The sequence below is a fragment of the Mytilus galloprovincialis genome, chromosome 2 (genome assembly GCF_965363235.1).
Source record: "Mytilus galloprovincialis chromosome 2, xbMytGall1.hap1.1, whole genome shotgun sequence".
Classification (NCBI taxonomy): Eukaryota; Metazoa; Mollusca; class Bivalvia; order Mytilida; family Mytilidae; genus Mytilus; species Mytilus galloprovincialis.
Genome location: NC_134839.1, coordinates 8,436,936 through 8,460,183, shown reverse-complemented (window position 1 = coordinate 8,460,183; position 23,248 = coordinate 8,436,936). Strand labels below are relative to the sequence as shown.

The window sequence follows — 23,248 nt, the reverse complement described above, 5'->3', positions numbered from 1 at the left end:
CACTAAAACGAGGTATTATTCACGTTATATTACAATAATGAAATATTTACTAATGTCAATTTATTTTTTAGAACCATAGTACTATTTTGTGTCCTTTAAATGATATCTAAAATTTTTTGTTTCGCCTTTTATTAAAAAAATTGCTATGCGTATAAGCATAAATAAAACATACTTGCGCGACGCCTTTTAGTTTTACTGAAAACTGTGCAGACTATGAAATGTTTTTACAGGTGGAAAATGTTCTATGATAGATATCATTTTGTCAGACACTTTTCTTTTTTTTGATTTGGTTCTTATAATATGCCAAAAATCTGTATATTAAATAGAGTTTAACATTAAATTATGCGTTTTACTCTTAACAGACGTATAACCAACCCGATTAACAGACCAATCGCCCATATAGCCACATACTCAATATAGATTAACTGACCAATCTCTCGGTTAGCCGAGTGTCGGCCGTGGTATGATAGCAGATGGGATTTTTTTTCAGTATGTTGTTATGTTGTGCTATTACGCCACTGTTTCCGGTTAGACGAGAGTTGAGCGCTCACAAATATGTTTATGCCCGCAAAATTCTTAATGTCCCTGCCCCAAGTCAGTAGAATGTAGTGGTTGTCGTTGGATCATGTCTGTCATTATTATAGCCTATATACGTTTAGTAAAGCATGGATTGTTGAAAAAAAAATAACAAAAAAGACCTTGTCGGACATAAACCAACACATATTGATCATATTATAAGTTAAATTGCATATTATGTCTGGTTTTTGTATTAGTTACAGTTTATTGTTTGAATTTACATCTATAACATATGTGTCTCCTACACGAAAAAGGAAAACAATCGTAAGTTCAAATAGGAATGAGAGAGGAATGCGTTCAGGTTGAAGTGCAATGATAAAGGTAAACAGATAAACGGGTTACGCACTGTAACTACAGGAAGAAGAGTACTAGTGGTCTTTATACGTATCCGAAAGGATGTTTACCCTACGTAGGAGTACTAGTAAACAAATATTAATAAAGACTGCACTTGATCATTGAGTGGCAAATGGATTTTAATAATATTTACACTTTGACGCAATAAGTCAACTGCAATATAAGATTTGATATGAATTGAGTTTGTCTTTAAGGGCATACGATACAGTTACAGTGAAGGTAATGACGTTGCTAACGTAAAATGTTATTTTCGCGACGTCAAACTGTGTCATATCGGGAAAAGATGCATTTTTCGACTGACTTTTATCATTCAAACTGATTTAATTTGAAAACGAGTGCATGGACCCCTATTTTTTAAAACAGCAATTTGTTTCATTTTGCAAGGAGATTATGTGACCCAAATTTTATAAAACTGTAAATAGCGCAATTTTTTTAATTTTGATAAACATGCAGCAAAAATGACGTTTTTTCCTCTATTCATGAACATTTGATAAATATAGAGTTATTTCGGAATAAAAATTGCATAATTTTTAATGATACTTATAAAATGCAGAAATTACCGATTATTTAACAAAAACCATTTTGTGTTTATCTTTTAAAACAAAAAAGTTATGTCTTTCTTTCGAAAAAGATAATACGGACACAAATCTGAATTTTGAGCAAATATACAAAATTTCGACCTTATTTTACTCAAAAAGTAGCACATGAAGGTATATTTTTTATTACATATTTGATTTAATCAGGTAAAAAATAGCTTATATGCAAATTTTCATCAACTTGTAAATACAGGTTCAAAACTGTATCGTATGCCCTTAAATAATAGTTCTCTTGGTCGACATTTCGGACGTGTAAATGGTTGATTTTCTCTTTGAGGACCCAATACAATTGAAACATGCGGTACAAATACAAAAAAAAAATGGTACGATACTTTACTAGGTCGTAATGATGAACTGAACAAGGCTAAAAGAAATCAAAATTTGTCAGAAAACTTCTTTTTCAAAAGTCTAGCTGCAGTATAACAAATTGAAATGAGCCGCTTACTGAAGGAATTTGGGCAATCAGACCTCCAACAATGCGCAAAAGGGACGTAAGTCTTGCTCAATTTGCGACAACTATAAATTCAAAAAAAAAATAAAAATAAATAAATTAGAAAATCCTTGATCAAATGGTTACATGAAGGACACATGTTTGCTCTTGACAATTTAATATGCATACAAGGATATGTGGAATATTCACCAATGTGATAACAGTCAAACGACAATTTAGAGGGCAACACAGTGACACGGACTTCAATAATAATCAGGTGTCTATGCAATACCTCAAACTCTAATCCGTTACGAGTCTATTCAAGTTGTTTATAAATTTAACAAAACTAATAAAAAAAAACTACCACGAATACCTTATTCTCCAAATGACGATAGAATTTAAAATATGACATATGACAACTACTGATGAAGTTGTCAATCTTAAAAATGTTTGGATAAGAGGATCTAGTAACTTGTTCCTCCCAAAGTACCATTTTATAATCACGTTTGTATGACACAATTATTATTTCGAGATAATTTTCGAGAACAGGGATGCATTGTTGTCATTGTATATTTTGCTAGATAATGAAATTATGTCCTGGTTGTCTATTTTACCCGAGACAACAAACATTCAAAATCTTGTTTTGAAAAAATCAAGCTGTATTGCCAAAAAAAAAAAAAAAAAAAAAAAAACCAACATTGCAATAAAACCGAAAAATGAATACTCGTGTGGCGTAGTCGTGGAAACAGAAAAAAAATCCATGCGAAGCAACATACCTTTCCAACGTTTTCTGTTTAAATTTTTTTTTTATAAAATCGACACACAAAATTTGAAATTCAAATTTATTTCAAAATTCAATTGTTTTTGTAAACTTGCATCTGAATCGCATTACTTCAGTTTATGTTTCGTTATTTTCGAACTTCAAAAACGCGCGCATGCTGTTCTGACATAGTATCTAAGATGATGAGTATAACAGATAACATTTTAAAGTACATTTTAAGTATTATCTAGTACAGATCTTCATTTATTTTCTAGGGTGTAGGTTTGGTAAAATTAAAATGTGAAAACACTCAAGCCGACAATGTATTTACGACACCGGAACCTACTTGTGTTGTGTCACTGGAGAATATAAATAACACAAATTCAATCGGCTTAGCGACATTGATACATGACCATGCTATCCAGCATGTTTATTAAAATAGGTTTGGTTTTAGCAATTTTGCCGGGCTTTCTTCTCACAGAAGATGCCGATGCTCTCTCTAGAACAAAGAGACAAGATGATTTTGAAGTTGACGTAAGTCATTGTTTTGTATTTTAGAGTTATTTTAAAAATATTACTTTTTCTAAAGTTATTTTTTGCTGTTAGGAATCAAATACTTAACTTAAAATATGCAGATCTATTTAAAAAAAAATCTTTGCAGTTACTCACAAAATCTTTGCATTGACAGACATCATTCATAAATTGAGAAATTGTTTAACTCTTTTATTTTCCTCTTATAGTGACTAAGCATGAGTTAGTTAGTTGGACTTTCCGCTTGAAGTTGAAGATTCCGCTAGAAAATATATGCTTGCATGTAAGCACAGTTACGCTGGCGTACACGTTACTGGCTCCCTGTGTAATGATAAAGAATTGTACATTGAAAAAAAGAAACTACATGTACTGTTTATTATGCAACATTATATTCATTGGTAGGAAGCATATTTCTCCAGTTCACAAAATTGTTTTATTTTTGCTTGCAACTTCCATATTCTTTAAACAATTTTAGTGCTCTGTTTCGGATGACCAGACGTTTACCGTGTAGAGAATATGGATAAATGATGAAGAAGAAAAAAATGGCCAAAAATAAATTAGGAATAGAGAATAACGGGGTTCTATATTAAAAGAAATGTAGAATAAAGAGCAAACAAAATAAGAGTAGAGAAAAAGAATGCAAGCATGAAAGAGGTCTTAAACATTGAGAATTGATTTAATAGAGATTTTGAAAAATCTGCCATGTGATGGCGTTGAATAGCTTTCTGAGAGTAAACCCTCCATTTTATCACAGCCAGTGCAAAAATATCATACCGAAAAGCAAATTCAAAATGCTCTGTTATGTTGTTAAAACAAAACATTGTACATAACAGTTCAATAACCATGAGGCATTATTGGATAAATATTATGCGCCTTCAATTGATAAATGCGCATATCTGTAAAAAAATTCAGTTGTGTATTGGTACATTATTTTAATATTTACAGGGTTTCTTTGAAACTTTTGGCTATATGGATGTCCCTACAAGTTCCCAAGGCGGACACGATGCAGCCGACAGAGAACGAGCAGTCAGGTAGTGTATATCCTTTTCGACAATTTATAATATTAGTAGTCATTTTAACCACAAATATACTATTGAATTTGGTATGGGTTGTTTCTGTAAGAGAATACTCGATATTTCTTTGTGTCCTAAAGTTTGAAAGAGATTTATATTAATTATGAAGCATATCACGATTAGTTACAAGAATATAATAAAACTTTTGGTGTCCATTTTCATGCTATTTCTTAAACAGAAATAGACCATTGTGTGTCATTGAGAAGCTGTCTCCTTGGCAAATAACCACACCTCCTTTTATTCACATAACCATTTACGGAATGTTGTTATACAAGTTTTTAACATAGGTTCCTCACATTTGAAAAATCTAGACATTAATTTAAAATTGTGTATACAATAGTCTGAGCAATTAATCAACCGAAATAAGAATGTAACTCGGCATAATTTCATATCAGCAACTCAAGTTCTTTCAACTGACTTTAAATTACTACTAGTATTCTTTTATGCTGTACTTAAAAAAAAATATTGTCCACTGTGTGTGTCGTTATTTTAGTGTTGAGAGTTTTCCTAAACTGTTTTTAATCGAATATTTTAACGGATCATTGGTTATATACATTTATGAAGCTGTATATGATTGCCCCTCTTCACGAGACGTTGCATACAAAAATAATAGTTCATTGTACGTGCCTTCAGCAATGAAAAAAAATCTATACTACAGAACAAGCTATAAAAGGCCGAGAAATGTATGTACAAAACAATCAACGAAAAACAATTATGTTATACAGCAACAAACTACAACCACTGAATTACATACCGGGGTAGCTGAGGATTTTGCGCTCGAGATGCCTTTTAGTTATGTGTGTATAGTTACCATCTTCTTTAACTCAAATGTAACTATGGCGACAAAATGGCTGCGATTGAAATTTGATGTCGGCTTACTTTAGCCGGTTTCGTACAATGAATAATGAATAAAAATTGCGATCGCTTAAATGCTTCTCGCTAAAAGGTCAGTGTCCATTGTGTATACTGTGTATAATAAGTTATTGAGTATATAAGCCTTTTATTATATCAAAGATGAACTAGTTTATCAGCAAAGGAAACAAGTACTGATTCACAGATGGGTTAGGGCTAATCTATGAAGAGATATTTTCCGGTAATCTATAAGTAAAGTAAAGTGCTTGTAAAAATGACTTTGCTTATTTGACATGTACTGAAAGACTTTTTATATTAAAGAAATTTGTTCTTTTGTAGTTTAATTTACGATATAATTAGTTAAATATTGTGCTACATTAAGGTTTTATTCTATAATTAGATTAAAGTTAAAAAAGAAAAAAGACACTTGACTCAACTACAATAAATTATTTATTTTAAAGACGAAGCAAATTTAACGTTAAAAAATAGTAAAGAGAATATTTATAAGCGTAGCGAGATAATTTTTTTAAAACAAATTTATTCCTGAAAAGGGATATATAGTCATATAAAAAATTGTCTGTAAAAGACTAGTTTTTAAAACTTTTCACTGGTAGCAAACCTGTAAAATGACCGTAGGCCTACTGGTTGATAGTTGCAAAAATAACTACATAATGCCTTTCAACATGAAATAGTAGCATACGCTATAAATTTATTACTTTGGGATATCATAAGGCATATTTTGTTAAAAGTGACCAACAAAAAGATAAAACATGATACACAGAGAATACTGGAGTTTCTTATCGACAAAATATTTGATGAGTTTGGAGGTAGACTTTTATCAACAAATTGTCGGCATTCCTATGGGAACAAACTGTGCGCCTCTTCTTGCCGACCTCTTCTTATTTTCATATGAATCGGATTCCCTTCAGACACTTGTTAAAAACAAGAGGATCAAATAAGCCAGATTATTTAATTTCACTTTCAGATATATTGATGATGTTCTTTCCATAAACAATTCGAACTTTTCAAATTGGGTTCCATTAATATATCCCAAAGAGCTAGAAATTATAAAGAAACAACAGACACGGCTTAATCCGCCTCATTTTAAGACTTATATCTCGAATTTGACTTATCTCAGTACAAGAATCTATGACAAACGAGACCATTTTAATTTTGAAATTATAAATTTCCCCCACCTTAGCTGCAATATACCAACTTCACCTGCATATGGGATATACATTTCCCAACTTATTCGACTTTTTGTGTTTCTTTGCTTCTTATAACGTGACTCTGTACTTTAAAAGATCCTGTCAGTATGATATCGTTCTATAATATGTCATTATGATATATTTCTATTATGAATTAGAAAATACGTTGAGCCACAAAGGTCAAAATTATTCACTCGCGTAGTGGAATGATTTATTTGTTGCTTCTTATAAATTCTATAGAACTTTTGGACTAATTTTTTATTTCGGTATATTTCTGAAATTAATGCTTTTTTTACCCAGTATGCTAACATTGCCCATGTGAAATTTTAAAATTGTTTGTATAAACATTGAACGACAAAAATATATGACGTATAAAATTTTCTGAAGTCAGACACGCGAAGCAATGAATGTGTTTGTAGATAGATGTTTTTGTGTTCTGTTAAATTGTTCCTTTTAAAATTGTTACACGATGATGACTGCTGTACCCATATTTTGACTATTTTATTTATAATAAAATTGAGAATGGAAATGGGGAATGTGTCAAGAGACAACAACCCGACCATAGAGCAGAAAAAACTTACAATGTCTGTTTAGTTAACGCATCATTGTAAATATAACGGAATTTGATGAGACTGTAACAAAGTGAGAGGTTTAGCGCTATAAAACCAGGTTTAAGCCACCATTTTCTACATTTGAAAATGCCTGTACCAACTCAGGAATATGACAGTTCTTGTCCATTCGTTTTTTGATGTGTTTTGTCATTTGATTTTGCCATGTGATTAGGGACTTTCCGATTCGATTTTCCTCTGAGTTCAGTATTTTTGTGATTTTACTTTCTACATGAAGCAAACATTTTCCTGTTGCAAGTCAAAAAGCCTTTTTTACTGGAAATTTTCTGATAATCGATATATTTTTGCTGTTTATTAACGTTCAGTAAAAAGTTCCAACCTAAGAGCATTATGTTTTTCGGTCTACGCGTCCGATTGTTCGTCAGTTCGTTCGTACGTCCGTTTGTCCGTCTGTCCCGCTTTAGATTAAAGATTTTGGTAACTTTTTGGTCAAGGTAGTTTTTGATGAAGGTGAATTCCAATTAACTTGAAACTTAATATACATGTTCCCTATGATATAATCTTTCTAATTTTAATGCAAAATTTTAGTTTTTGAACGCAGTTTCATGGTCCACAGAACTATAAAATGATAGTGCGAGTGGGCATCCGTGTACTATGGTCACATTCATATTTTTGTAACAAAGGAAGGGTGTATCATTATATCCTATCTACATCTTTTGTATCCTGAGAGCCGTCAGTTTCACATAAGTAATTTTTTAAAATTCATTTCTTTCAGCATACTTTTAGGTTTATTAAACAAACATGTAAAATTAATACTTATATTTCAGAGAATTTCAGAAAATGACTGGACTACCAATAACTGGTAAAGTCGACAAAAAAACAGTTGCTAAGATGAAATCACCAAGATGCGGGTTTCCGGATGTACTTAAACCAAGTCAAAGACCTGGTGAAATTAATACGAACCCAAAGGATGTACAGCTGAAACCACTTTCTAATGGTGAGAATGTTCAACTTTTAAACTAATTAACTTATATAATCCTAATCAATGACTAGCAATGTTTCGGCGAATACGTATTACTTTTAAGGTAAGAGAATTTTATCGAACTTATAATTGTTAGCTCATGGGAAAATAACAACAACTGTTCATGTTCGTGTTAAACAACGCTAATGCAAAGTTCCAAGCGCCATAGTTCTGTGGTAAGTTTTACGTTACCTTGATCTGCAACCAAACAGTACCATTATCCGCCAAGAAAATCAGCTCAGCATCGACATACAACATAATATATCCAAAATAGTTTCCGAATGACAAACTAGCTGCTCCGGTTACTGAGTATTGTCTGCAACTTATGTTTAGTTAAAACATCAAATGATTTTGAATGGAGAAATAGTTGAATATTGTTGTTTTTTTTTTAACATATGACAAAATATTTGTTAAAAAAAAGAGAGCATTGTTGATATCTTATCAATCAAAATGTCTCAATTATTGAAAGTGATAAGAAAAATCATTTTTTAATTTCAGTTTTCAAATGGCCAAATAATCAGGTGACATGGAAAGTAATGGGATATACAAGACAGCTTGGAGGTGCTTCTCAAAGGTATAATCTATTCACTATAGTTATAGATCAAAGTTCCCGTTAAAATACAATACAAGCGTTGTTATAAACTTAAAAATCTAACATAGAAATCTACTTAAAATTTAACAATTTATGTATAAACATTGAATCTATGTTCTAATGAAGACCATATAACAGTTGCTGACTTTACTCTTTTGTCTGTGCTGCTGAGTTGCTGTCTGTAAAAATGTTATCATATGAACTGGAGACTTGTCAGTTATGTTTTACCTATATCAGTGAGAATATGTGTGAAATCATCTGATGATATGACCAAAGGTTCTCTTCCTTCTATTTTCTCTCCGTTTTGAAGAGATTACTGCATGGAAACTTATCAATTGGTAATCAAACCATGGTAGCTTACCGATGTTAAATCTCATAAATATATTTAGAATATACAAATATCCCCTTTTAAATGAAAAAAGAGAAATAAACGAACTCTAAACGCAGCAAGCTATTAAGACTGGGGTGCGTCGACAAAATAAATGTCTCACACTGTGCAAGCACCACCAAAAAGGGAATAGGACACAATTTTAAATATAAATTTACAGATCAGAGGACTGTATTCTTGCATCAATAAAGAGCCAAGAAAAACGTGAAATCATGACAAAATTCTAAATGTCAATCTTATATGATTCTTTGAAACTTTAATTACAAAAAATCATTTTTTAAATATTATTATTGTTTACTAAATACGTCCTGTAGTAAATATTACATTCATATGGTGACATCCCATTAGTCCGACAACCATTATGCCGACAGCACATTAGTCCGACAGCCAATTACTCCGACAGCTCACTATTCCAACAACCCATTACTCCGACAGCCCATTATTCCGACAATGTATCTGTCTTGTGTGTATGGGTAAATTTTCACTAAAAAGACCAACTCTGTTCTCTTAAGTATTTGGGGTTGTCTGTTTTGATTCCAATTATTCTTTCCATGCAGGATGTTTGTCTCGTTGTATTGGAGTTGATACACATGCTTATTGCAACTGCTCAGTCCTTATCCCTCATCCGTCTTCAGTGGCGGATCCAGAACTTTTCATAAGGGCACGTTGACTGACCTAAGGGGGCCCACTCCAGTCATGATTTAGTGATTCCCTATACAATCAACCAAATGTTTCCAACGAAATCCCCCCCCGGATCCGCCTATGCTCTTTCGTTTTACGAGTCTGGGTATTTTATTTGTCTTTATATTTCGTCGTTTTTTTGTGTGTGTCTTGATCTACCTTCTTTCACTAGATCTTCGGTTTCCCCTTTCACGTATCAGGGGAGTGAGCACAATTAACTACATAAATAAATGTATCGGAGTTGTATAACACTACCCGCCCTCTTTGGTCGCAATCTCTCTACCCCTTGTATCACTTATCTGAGTTTTATTTAAATTGATTATGCCGCAGAAATAAGGGACCAATGTGGCGTCAGTAAAAATGAGAAAAACAGTGACAAATACATACCAAGATCCTAAAAAATAAGAATACAAATAGGACGAAATATGTGCTCCGAAAAGATAAGCAATTCCAATTTGAATACGGTATACTGTTCGGGAATGTGAATCCACGAAATACAAAGACAGTACAAGTCACTTCCAATAGCAATCGATCAGATTTAGTATGAGAGATGACACTCAATATATTTGTAGGGATATCAATTTTATATCCCGAGCTTATTTTAAAATCTAAAAAAATATGTCTCTTTTATAATGATTGGGGGATGTGCAGGACTGATGATTTACAATAAAACTCATACGAAAGACAAATATGACGGACATGAACATTTCGGCAACTTCTATTTAAATATTCATGAGGCGGAAAATTGATATCGGGTCAACAATGACTGCATGTATATGACATAGAAATATACAGTCAACACAATTTAACTGCTTAAATGAAACGAGTGCAGTTTATAACAACTAGTAAAAAATCTAAGACAATTTGTGACATTCTTGTCCCTCTTGTGTCTTTGTCATATTATCTAATTGTAAAAACTTAGTATATTGTGTGTTTTGTGGCAAACTTGACATTTATTTTTTCATTTAAAAATTGTTTCAAGAAGAAAAATATTTAGATATCATTGATTTTAAGAAAGGTAGTTCATATGTTAATTAAGAATCCGTGCTCATCATTTACATTATGAATTGAAAATGCCAGATACTTAAAAAATCGTATTGTACAGCTGAACAAGTTAAGAATGAGCGTCATTTTTCAATCGAATGCTCACTTCATGATAATTTGAGGAATGAACTCTTTCAACATATTTCTAGCACCTGTCAGAATTTTAAAAAGTTAGATAAACTTGATTAAACTTTGATTTTAACACAAGAAAACTTTACTTTTATGGACAAAAATGATGATTTTATTGTTAGTTCTTTTTAATTATGTAGTACAGGTCTTGATACTGACTGTTGTTTGATATCAATGTGTTAGTTTTTTTGTTTTTTTTCCTATTTTGTGTTGGCTCCGATTGTGACTGAGGCTTATGGTGAAATAAAGATAACTATATCACATTAGTATAGTAATGTCTTAATGTTGACCAAATCATTATACCGCCACTTCGAAAAAATGTGGAGTACTGTTTTACCTCTGTCTGTCGTACCGTCCATCCGTGAGTCCGTCCGTCCGTCCGTCCGTCCGTCCGTCCCATGAATATTTTCATGAACAACATTACAAATATTTCTGAAATTTGGTTTCAGGGTTTATTGAAGTCGGCTATATCGTGTGATGCGTTTTCAGATTCATAACTCAACAACTTTACGTTTACCAAAGACTTTTCACATGAGAGCCAAGTTGAAAATGTTTGTCATATTTTTCTCAGAAACTACAATACAATGATTTCTGAAATTTAGTTTCGAGGTTTATATAAGTCAGTTATACTGTGTGGAGCTATTTCAGATTCACAACTCAACAACTTACTGTTTACCGAAATATTTGGGCGGGGTATCGTCAGTAGCTCGCACCACCACTGCTTGGTCTCGATTTATATGCTCTTTATGGACCCTGTAATTTGGAAAATGAAATATTCTTTTCTGTTCTATTTTATATACAGACTTCGAATTGAGTATACAGAAAGTATTCGGACTACCTTAGTAATATATACGGAGTTATTTCTTAAAATATGTTATTACATAAACGTAATAATACCAAGGATTTGTATAGTTAACTTAACAAATCCTTGATAATACAGACAGACAAATTTTATTCTACCCTGATACCCTAATACTTGACCTGATAAGTTTCGGACTTGTGGGTTGTCGAAGTATTTGGCTGTCGGAGCAATGGTTTGTCGAACTATTGGGTTGTCGGACAAATGGGTTGTGGGACCAATGGGCTGTCGGACTAATGGGCTGTTGGAATAAGGGCGTGTAACCCATTCATATCCATAACGAAAACACATTTTCAACAAGTCTAAAAAGTACCGTACTAAAAGATATGGACAGTTTTGCCATTTATAATGCCTTCTATGACCATATATGGATGCAAAATGGTGATGCAAGGGTTGTTCAACATGCAGTATGACACAATGTGGCAAATATTAAAAACGGAAGTGAATGCGTATCTCTACATCCTGCACAGCCAAAATGCGTGTCTCTATTAATGAAAAATTAACTGCGCATGCATGGTCTTAGAATACTTATATACCCCAGGCGACTTTGGAAACTGTAAAACATGCAGCACATTCATGTATCGATCAATTCTTTAAGAAATATACTTTTTTTTTAAAGCTGTATCCCCGTTCGAACGTATATTTTGTAAAAAAAAGCATGCATAATATTTTTTTTTCATTTGCAGACGTTCATTTATAAATGCATTTAAAAAGTGGTCAGATGTGGCTAACATCAATATCCGGGAAGTTGGTGGTGGCGACGCAGATATTTTAATCGATTACAAACGCCGAGATCATTACGATGGTAGTCCATTTGACGGAAGGGGTAAGAATAGAGTATTTAGCAAAATAAGAGAATCCTATGTTTTGAAATTGCCTACAAAACTATATAAAAAAAAAAAAGAATTAAAATATAGTAAACATAGGAGGAAAAAAATAGAATAACAAGACATAAAAATATATAAAAAGGAGACTCGTTGTTTTTTTGTTACTATAGTCTTAGATTTGTTGTTATTAATGCATCCATTTATTCTTACTACGACATGTGCAAATTACACCATGCTGTACAATGGAAGAGTACTGTATAGTTTATTCTCACCTATCTGTCAGTGTGATGTTATTTCTGAGTTCTCTCTTTCCTTGTTCTGTTCACCCCTGAAGGTCAAAATGTACGCGAGGGGATAGTTTCTTGCTTGTTTTCTAAGACTCCAATCTCGAAATAAACCTCTTTAAAGTAATATAAAATTAATTGATTTATTTTACACAGGTCGGACACTTGCACATGCCTTCTTTCCTGGGTCACATGACATCTCGGGTGATACACATTTTGACGATGACGAACAGTGGACACTTGGTACAAAGGAAGGTACAAATTTGGAAATTGTAGCTGCTCACGAGTTTGGACACGCACTTGGTCTAGGCCATTCTTCGAATTCTAAAGCTTTGATGGCACCATATTATCAAGGATATGATCCTGACTACAAATTATTGTATGACGACATCTATAGAATGACATCGCTATATGGTAAGAGTAATTTACTGTTTATAAGTATATATCATGCATATCCGCGCATCAATTTGCAGTTCTAATGGTGAGTAAAATAAAACTTAGATAAAATGCTACCGAAGAAATTAGTTAAACAAGAGATATTTATTTAACCATCTGACATAACTTTTTCCATATTTTATAGAATATGAATATTTCTTTGTCTTTCTATTTCTTCATTCTAAATATGTGCAAAAATATAAATTATTTAAGCAAAGGAATGGTTTTACAAAAGACAACCACTGAAAAAAATGCTCCTGGATTAGGCCAGGTGTAAATAAATGCAGCGGGATTAAACGTTTTAACAGGCACCAATAATTGACCACTAATAAAACATATATTCATAATAGACAGGCATGCATATTTTATTGAACGTCATACGAGTCGTAAACGCTTGGTGAACCCTTGGTGTTGCACCGACTACGATAAAAAGGGTCGGTGTGTTTTCCGATCGGATTTTCTGTTCGCCCGTTCTGTACTGTTTACATTATAGTTTTATGAAGTAGGAAAACATGAAGTTACATTATAGTTTTATGAAGTAGGAAAACATGAAGTTGTGGTCGCATCGACTTAAAATCAAGAATGCATATTCACTAAAAATTTGACGTTTACGTGGAAATGAGATAGTTTGAGCGGGGCGCAACGCGCGATGGACAAATATTCCTGTTTTACTATTTTTTTTCATACTATTGTCTGTCATTTTCGATTTACAATTTCTGGGTATCCTTTATCTTTTCGTGTTTTTTTTTCTAACGAGAAAAAATAGATTAAGTGTATTCTGCATTGACATCAAACATGTCAATTGGCAAACAAAAAATATAAATAAAGATGAAAGATTCTAAGATCTTATAGAACTTTTAAACAGCGAAAATTAAAGTTATGATCATGAACCGAATTTGTTTTATAACAGACTTTGAATTGAATAATTTCTCATATATATATTTCTTTATATAGGCGGAAGAGCTGCTACGAGACCTACTTCTCGTCCACGAGTGACAACGAGAAGACCAAGAGTTACAACAAGACGACCAAGGGCTACAACAAAACGACCCTCTACGAAACCAAGTATCTGTGATCTGAAATTCGACTCCTTATTTATGAATGGTAAAAAAATCAATTTCTAGATTCTATGACATGTATATGGCATTAATTGTCAATTTTGCGTTTTGAGCGGAACGGATTCAAAATTTAAAATGTGTTTTACAAGCAAAGACATTTTTAAATAATTTTCATTGATTTAAAGAAATCTTTAATTGTTATAGATGAATTTACAGGTTTTTTTTCACTTTAAAAACAGACCACATAGACAGTGGTGCAGGTAGGAGATACAAAAAAAAAAACCCAAAAAACAATCGTAGTACTCTATTTAAAATTGCAAATCCCCTTTAGACAGACACACAAAGAAAAATATGAAACATAAACAATAAAATATAGAAGAAAAAAAATTAAAAACAAAATCTCTCAAAATAAAAATAAAAATGGATAGATAACATCATATACGTGAATCTAAATAATGACCATGCTTATAAAATATAAGAAATAGTAAGCTATTATATCTTAAAAAACGTGAATGATTACAATCTCAACATTATCTTAAACCATAGGTGATGATCGTCGAATTTACGCCTTCCGATATAGAAAAATCTATCGATTTGAGAGTGATCAAAATGGCATAGAAAAGAGCTTTACCAAAGTTTCACGGAAAGTATTAACCCCAAGGGTACCTATCAATACTGGAGCTGCAGTCGTAGACAGGTACAGAAGACTGTATGTATTTAAAGGTAAGTCATGTATTTTTTAAGCAAATTGAGTCATAATGTGTATTTTGAAGGATGTGTATTTTATAAGTTCATATTTCGCTCCGTTTTGGGAAGATCCTTGAGCCTTTAGTCCTATAGTGTTCTTATTGAATGTGATCTTTCATAAATGTTTTTTTTTTCAGTTAATGTAAATAATTTAAATCAGTCCGTTAGTTTTTCTCCATTTAATTGTTTTATATTTTGTTATTCCGAGGCCTTTTATAGCTTGCTCTCGGATTGGTATCCTGACTTTGAAATGAGTGGTGGGGTGATCGTCTGTAATAGCGTCTGTAATAGCTCACCACTTCCCAAAAAGGATGACGTACATGAATCTCCTCACTAATGAGATTAGTATTAGGTTTACTTATTGTCGAAGATTGTGCATTGGACTGGTGTTGTTTGTATTATTGCCAATTGGTCTTTGGTTTGATAATTCAATGTCTAATAGGAATATAACCAGTTTTATCTATTTGGACATTATTATACAACTAAATTTCGCCCGCATCGTTCAACAAGTTTCGACTCCGTCTAAATAATCAAGCTAATGGGGTAAAAGCATGATAACTTATAGTCTCATTATATCTTATAGAACTTCTAGAAATTCAGTTTTTACTTTCTGTAAACAAAATATTTAACTTTAAACAAAATTAAACATACCAATTGTATAGCTACTGGTTGCAATTTGTACCAAATTCATTTTTTTTTGTTGCTTTGAAATATAGAAATTAACTTATACAGTATATTTAAGCATTTATGAAAAAGAAAATAATTTGCATATCAAATCCTTAATGCTGTTTCCCTCATTACCAGGAAGCAAGTTGTTTCGATACACAAGATTTCGACTAGATGCTGGTTTTCCAAAGAGGATCACCATTCCATTTTTCCAGAATGTAGATGCAGCTCTCGAATATAATAATGTCATCTACGTCTTTAAGGTACATTTGTAAATATACATAAAGTATAAACATATAGTTTTTGATAAATTCAAGGTAAAATTAGACAAGACTATATTACTTTTTTGAAATTTTGGGTCCTCAATGCTCTTCAACTTTGTACTTGTATGGCGTTATAACTATTTTGATCTGAGCGTCACTGATGAGTCTTATGTAGACGAAACGCGCGTCTGGCGTATTACATTATAATCCTAGTACCTTTGATAGCTATTTATTGTTGTCTCATATATGTGTTTTAATTACTACATATCTCCTTTTATTCAAGGTTTTTGTTTATTAATTCAAGGATTTCATTTTGATTCAAACAAACTAATGGAAACTATGAAAAGTGTACATTGTGCTTTGGAGATATTTTATATTATATACATCTTTGTCGACTGGAATAAATTTTACTGTCGAAAGTTGAGAATGACCGAAGGATAATGATTTAAGGAAAACAAATAAATTGTATTGATACTTACCATATGATGTTCATATGATGAAATCATAATCTTTCAGTCAGTTTAGTTGAAGTCTGGAGCTGGCATGTCAGTTAACTGCTAGTAGTCTGTTGTTATTTATGTATTATTGTCATTTTGTTTATTTTCTTTGGTTACATCTTCTGACATCAGACTCGGATTTCTCTTGGACTGAATTTTAATGTGCGTATTGTTATGCGTTTACTTTACTACATTGGTTAGAGGTATAGGGGGAGGGTTGAGATCTCACAAACATGTTTAACCCCGCCGCATTTTTGCGCCTGTCCCAAGTCAGGAGCCTCTGGCCTTTGTTAGTCTTGTATTATTTTAATTTTAGTTTCTTGTGTACAATTTGGAAATTAGTATGGCGTTCATTATCACTGGACTAGTATATATTTGTTTAGGGGCCAGCTGAAGGACGCCTCCGGGTGCGGGAATTTCTCGCTACATTGAAGACCTGTTGGTGACCCTCTGCTGTTGTTTTTTATTTGGGCGGGTTGTTGTCTCTTTGACACAATCCCCATTTCCATTCTCAATTTTAAAAACATTGAATAACAAAAATATCGAACAATGAGGAAAATCAAAACAACAAATTTATATACAAATTAATGTTTAAAGAATAGTGTTTTTATAGGATGATAAATTTAGTATTTGGCATGAAAACTACAGTAGAAGCCCACCTTCTGGATATCCAAAACCAATTAGTAGCTACTGGAAGGGGATACCAAACAATGTTGAAGCCGCTTTGAATATCAATGATGGGTATACATATTTCTTCAAGGGAAGCAAGTGAGTAAAATAGGCCAACTGTATGACATTTTGCTTACAATATACCTATTATCGAGGTTCTCTTTGCTTTGATTTTTTTTGTTATATCCTAGCTCTAGAAGGTTCGGCTTTACTCCAATGATCCTGTCTATCTTTTTTTTTACCCAATAGTTTAGACTCACTTTCCCCAGAAACTTCTTAACAGAACGATTTCATATTTGGTTTCAAAGCAGCCTGATGTTGATAAATTTCAATTGTAAGGTGTAGGCATTTTTTAGGATTTGGCAGATACCTTCTTTTATTTGCCTGTACTTCGAATATTCAAAATATGTTAAATGAACTTATAATTCTTTGTCTTAAATTTCTCTACTACTACAAAACAGAAACGTTAAGACACTTCCTATTTTTATATACATTGGATTAAAATTGCATTCTTGTTATGTTTGGTAGTACTTACCTGTATATCAAAACTTTTTACCTCAGCACAAGATTATTGCCACATACAGCTTAGGCAAAAGCCTATCATCATTGTCCACTTCTTTAATCATTTGTTTTGAATATTGTAGATATTTTAAATACAACAATAGATACCAGAGGACAGAATATCGAAAGGATAAAGCACCGGCATGGCTTGGATGTGGAAGAGCTGTTCCGAAATAACTTGTTAGAAAACATGTTCGGAAACATGTTGACTTTACTGTATTGCATCAATGCATAAACTATTAAAACGAATTACCTCTGTCAGCACCTTGCGCCAACGCCAGAAAATAACATTTTGATGTAATTGTTATAAATTTGGGTCAGAAACAAGATTTTTGCATACGGAAAAGCATGGCGGGCTCTACTAAAATCATCCATCAATTTTTTCGATCATATAATATAGAGAGTTTTCTTTTCCTGGTTTATCACTTTATAAAAGTATATATATGTGGATATCGGAGTAAATTGCAATGTTAATTGTATCTTTGCTGTAACCTCTAAGATGCAACGCAATGTAGATAAACGTCAAAAAATTCAAAGAAAAAGATCACTTTTGTATGATAGCTTAGAATTGAATAAACATAATTATTTGTGTAATTAGATGTTGTAGGATTATTCATTGCAGACTTCAAAAATCAGGCTGTTGTTTTTTGTTTTTGTTTAAGCTATGTCATTTTTGTCAATGCTCTTCAACTTTGTACTTGTTTGGCTTTATACATATTTTGATATGAGCGTTACTAATGAGTCTTTTGTAGACGAAACATGCGTATGGCGTACTAAATTATAATCCTGGTACCTTTGATAACTATTTGTCATGTCGGAGCCTTTTATCATTGGCTATATGTCTTTCCATTTGTTTAAGACCACACAGCGACATATAATGGCTTACAGCCACGTCATTGATACTTCGATTAATAGTTGTCTCTTTACCATCATCATATTAATGAAATCAATCTGATGGCTATACTCCAAGTGTTTCATAATGTAGAACATATGCTCTTCAAAGCTTTAATTTTGGTTTTATTGTACTTTTGATCGATACTAAATTAGATATTGTTCCCATTCAATTTTATTCCATTTATCTTTGGTTAACTATTACATTACAACCAGATTTCAATGTGATAAACAAACGGAGTTCTGAAATATATATGGGAAAGAGACTGCAAACACACATAGTAAACGACAACAAACCAAACTTTATCAGATTGATTTAGATAACAGGTATTGGGTAAATAGTTTCAGGTAGTGTTAAGCTATACATGATAATATATTGATTTCTTATGAATGCATTATGGTACAGATCCCTTGAGGTAAAAACAAAATCGAACGTAATTACGTGAACTCCCTTTCTAAAAGGAGCAATAGTTATCAACGGTATCAGGATTATAATTTAGTACGCCAGACGCGCGGTTCGTCTCCATAAGAGCAAGACCGTTTGAGTCGGCAGGGTCCTTTTTTTTTTGGTAAACTTTCACAATTGGGAATACAACACAGTTGGGTAAAATACTGATTAGACGACAATTCTCGCATTAAAGAGTCTTCAACAAGAATTGTATAAGGATGTCACACTCGCACTGTAATTTTCTATGTTCGATCGAATTGAAAGATCATATCATAGGGAACATGTGTTTCAAGTTGATAAGACTTCAACTTTTATTCATACCGTTACATTCATTTTGTTACTTTCAATTATTGTAAAAAAGTAACCCTAAGTTTAAAAAACTCTATTTCAATAAAGGCAACAGCATTATACTACTGTTCGAAACTCATAAATTGATAGAAAATAAAACAAATCCGGGTTACAAACCGAAACTGAGGAAAATGCATCAAATTTAAGAAAACAATGACACAACAGAAACACAACATTAAAATGTAACATACACAGGAACGAACTAAGCATTAGACAAAATCTGATGCGAACAACAAATTTAACATCAAAACTAAATACATGAATTTGGTTTCAAAATCAACATTTTTTTTCAAAATGTTACAGATTTTGAAATTTCTAAATATGTTTTATTCAGAACTATTTTGATTTATACCGCAGTCATACTGCCACGCTCGCACTACGATCTCTGAAAAAAAATGCAAACTTTGACGATCCAGTGCTATCATGTAGATCGCAGTAAGGTCGTGGAACGGTCATGGTGATGTCTTCATGATCGTTATGAGCGTGGCCAGCTTTGAACATGTTCAAACCAGTCGTTGTGCGGTTGTGACAAAATCACTACGCAGTAGATGCGTAGCGAGAGCGCAGTAATGTCTTGGTAATATCGAAAAGGTTGCAGTACTATTCTAGCGAGAACGTAGCGATAGGGCGATTCTAGTCGGAGATATTGCGCTACGATCTCACAGCAACGTTACTACGACCTCACTACGACCATCACGTTCTCTCCGCGACCCAACAACACTTCTTCTGCGACAATATTACTAAGACCATCGTACGATTCTAGAACGCTCATGCCGTCCTCATCACGCTTGTATTATGTCCTGACTACGTTCATACTACAACCATTTAAAATTTTAGCCATGCTCATTGTCATAGTCACATAAAATATGTTAAAGCTATCCAGGTTTTGTTTGTCTGTCTGTTGGTAATTTTGACCTCCGATGATGTCCATAATTCCCAACAGCTCAACCATGCTTGACAAATCTGTATCATTCCCATTTTTGTTCAATAAAATATTGCTATTTCATCTTGATGGATCAGCAATACGTTTTGATTCAAGTTGGATTTGTTGATCCGTCATCTCTACCAAATCAGAATTCAAGTATCAAGTTTTAAACACGAATTGACCTTATACCTATAAATTTAAACATTTTAAAATTTACACAATAAGATCTTTATGATAAAAACTAAGTCAAGAACCATATCGAATATCTCTACGAAAATAAGTGAGCTCATGATAAAGGAGAAGGGGCTATAAGGGGCAAAATTGGCCCCACTTCAGAATCTATTGATGTTTCTTTCAATTGATCTCTATGATATGGAGCTTATAAAACACCAACATTTTTATAGTTATCTCTTGCGGTTTTCTTGTTATGTCGTCGTAAAAATGGTAGGCCGACTAAGCTTAAATATCAGATTTTTACGTATTTTATCCTTTTTTTATGTATTATGTACATTTTACAATAGATTACACCTTAAATAATCAACGTGAATACATTATTACTAGTGAACCATTGTATTGATACTATAAAGAACAAAATTGATATAAAGTTTAACTATTTAATATCAGTAAAATCGTTGCTATGGTAACAAGTTAACATTCGTTCTATGCATGACCAATTTATAGAAATTTTTCACCAGAGAAAATCTACAGTTATTGTTTGTATAATGAAGAAGATGTGGTAAGATTGCCATTGAGACAACTGTCCACAAGAGACCAAAATAACACAGACATTAACAACTATAGGTCACCAAACGGCCTTCAACAATGAGCAAAACCCATATTGCATAGTCAGCTATAAAAGGCCCCGATATGACAATGTAAAACAATTCAAACGAGAAAACTAATGGCCTTATTTATTTTTCTTTTAACTTGAATAACCAAAAATGAGTTTGTGTGTACTTTTATGTACTCGGCTGATAAAAACACAAAAAGGTGGGACATATTACGTACTAGTATACATATAATATATGAATAAAGATCGCAATTTCATAAACTATACATTTCAACATTTACCGGCTCAACCTTAATAAAACTATCATGATAATGTGATTTTAAACGTTAAATGTAAAATATTACGAAACGATGAAAAAACAATTGGATTTGATGAGACTCGAACGTACACCATCATGCCGATTGCGCAGCGTGTAGGCGATTTTAACCACATTGACACAGCAACTATTTGAAGTTAATAACACATATTGATCGTTTTGATTCATAAACGGTAGGAACAATTTTTTTTTTTCATTTCGTTTCTTCTTATTCAACTAAATTGTTTATATCAATGATATGGCCATTTCATCATTGTTGATTATGCCATGGTCTAAATTAACTTTGTTTTACCAAACAGACGTTAATTGTGCAAAATGGAAACTGAAGTTTTCGTCTGGGGCGTGTTTTATTGGTCTCTTCTACACATCTCCAGAATGTCTTCTGGTGAAGAGTAAAATAAAAATTAATTTTGACGTCGAATATAGCAGACTTTTTTTTTTTTAAATTAAGATACGTTCCGTAGACATGCATGACTGTAAAAGTGTGCTCTGTTCGTTACATTTTTTTTTGTGCTTTCCTATATCTCAATTTTTCTAAACAAACCAGGCTCCCGCTATTTGATTTTTATGCCCCACCTACGATAGTAGAGGGGCATTATGTTTTCTGGTCTGTGCCTCCGTTCGTCCTTCCGTCCGTCTGTGCCTCCGTTCGTCCGTCCGCTTCAGGTTAAAGTTTTTGGTCAAGGTAGTTTTTGAAGAAGTTGAAGTCCAATCAACTTGAAACTTAGTACACTTGTTCCCCATGATATGATCTGTCTAATTTTAATGCCAAATTATAGTTTTGACCCCAATTTCATGGTCCACTGAACATAGAAAATGATAGTGCGAAGTTCAGGTTAAAGTTTTTGGTCAAGGTAGTTTTTGATGAAGTTAAAGTTACATCAACTTGAAACTTAGTACACATGTTCCTTATGATAATGATCTTTCTAATTTTAATTCCAAATTAAAGTTTTGACCCCAATTTCACGGTCCACTGAACATAGAAAATGACAGTGCGAGTGGGGCATTCGTGTGCTATGGACACATTCTTGTTAAGAATAATCTTAAACTGCACGAAAAATCGTCAATGTTTGTCTGGAATATGACTGATCAAAAAGTGCATCTCAGTCTATACATTTTTTTTTAAAGTAACAGAACTGGATTTTTTTTGTATAAAGCTAAGATATCTGGAAGTTCTAAAAATCGTTTTTCTATGGTGCTCCTTGAAGAACATCTTCTGGTCCTAACTATTATTTCTAATGCACAATTTTGATGGTCAAAAACTTCGGACTACCATTTTTCTACAACCTTCATTGTATATGGATCTATATGTAACTATACAAGGTATACCTTAAAAAATAAATCAGTTGGTTGTGTACTGACTGATACTTCATTTTGGGAGAACAAGATTTATCTCAGTACTAGTTGCAACTAGTTTTGAACACACTTCCAGTAATTGCAAATACTCTTAGTTCAATACTATATTGTCTTAATTCTAGTTTGCTGTTTTTTTGTGTTTGTCTCGTACCGATATTTTGAGTTAATCTAATTGCAACTGAATTTTGCAGGTTGTTTTTATATTGTACTGCTACGTTACTGTTTCAGCTTCGGGGAGGGTTGAGCGCTTACAAACATGATGTTGTGCTGTTAAACCACTGTACTAGGTTAGGGGATGGTTGGGATGGTTGGGATCCGCGGCTTACATGCTTATTCCCACCAAATTATGTATGTAAAACACTATATGCTTGTCCCAAGTCAGGAGCCTGTAAGTTGAAAAATAGGCATGTTTAGCGACATATTAAAATGATCAATAATGCCCTCTTTCCTTCTTCATTCCTCATCTAGTGATTTAAACTGACCACTAGCCAAATCATGAGTGTT

The 23,248-nt window shown here is 32.8% G+C and overlaps 1 protein-coding gene across 1 annotated transcript; it reads left to right on the top strand.

Annotated features, from left to right (window-relative positions):
* Positions 1–3,093: 3,093 nt before the first annotated feature.
* LOC143062806 (matrix metalloproteinase-19-like) lies at positions 3,094–18,264 on the top strand. The gene is made up of 11 exons (XM_076234606.1): positions 3,094–3,250; positions 4,193–4,278; positions 7,777–7,946; positions 8,469–8,544; positions 12,350–12,489; positions 12,931–13,188; positions 14,164–14,313; positions 14,814–14,990; positions 15,819–15,943; positions 17,054–17,208; positions 17,754–18,264. Exons 1-11 carry the CDS (start codon positions 3,125–3,127, stop codon positions 17,845–17,847), a joined length of 1,557 nt encoding a protein of 518 aa, XP_076090721.1. The 5' UTR covers positions 3,094–3,124; the 3' UTR covers positions 17,848–18,264.
* The last annotated feature ends 4,984 nt before the right edge of the window (positions 18,265–23,248 follow it).

Excerpts from the sequence above, each read along its gene's own strand:
- LOC143062806 (XM_076234606.1), top strand. The coding sequence starts at position 3,125 with ATGACCATGCTATCCAGCATGTTTATTAAAATAGGTTTGGTTTTAGCA. Across the intron at positions 3,251-4,192 it reads AAGATGATTTTGAAGTTGAC|GGTTTCTTTGAAACTTTTGG; the intron begins GTAAGTCATTGT and ends TAATATTTACAG. Across the intron at positions 13,189-14,163 it reads TAGAATGACATCGCTATATG|GCGGAAGAGCTGCTACGAGA; the intron begins GTAAGAGTAATT and ends TTCTTTATATAG.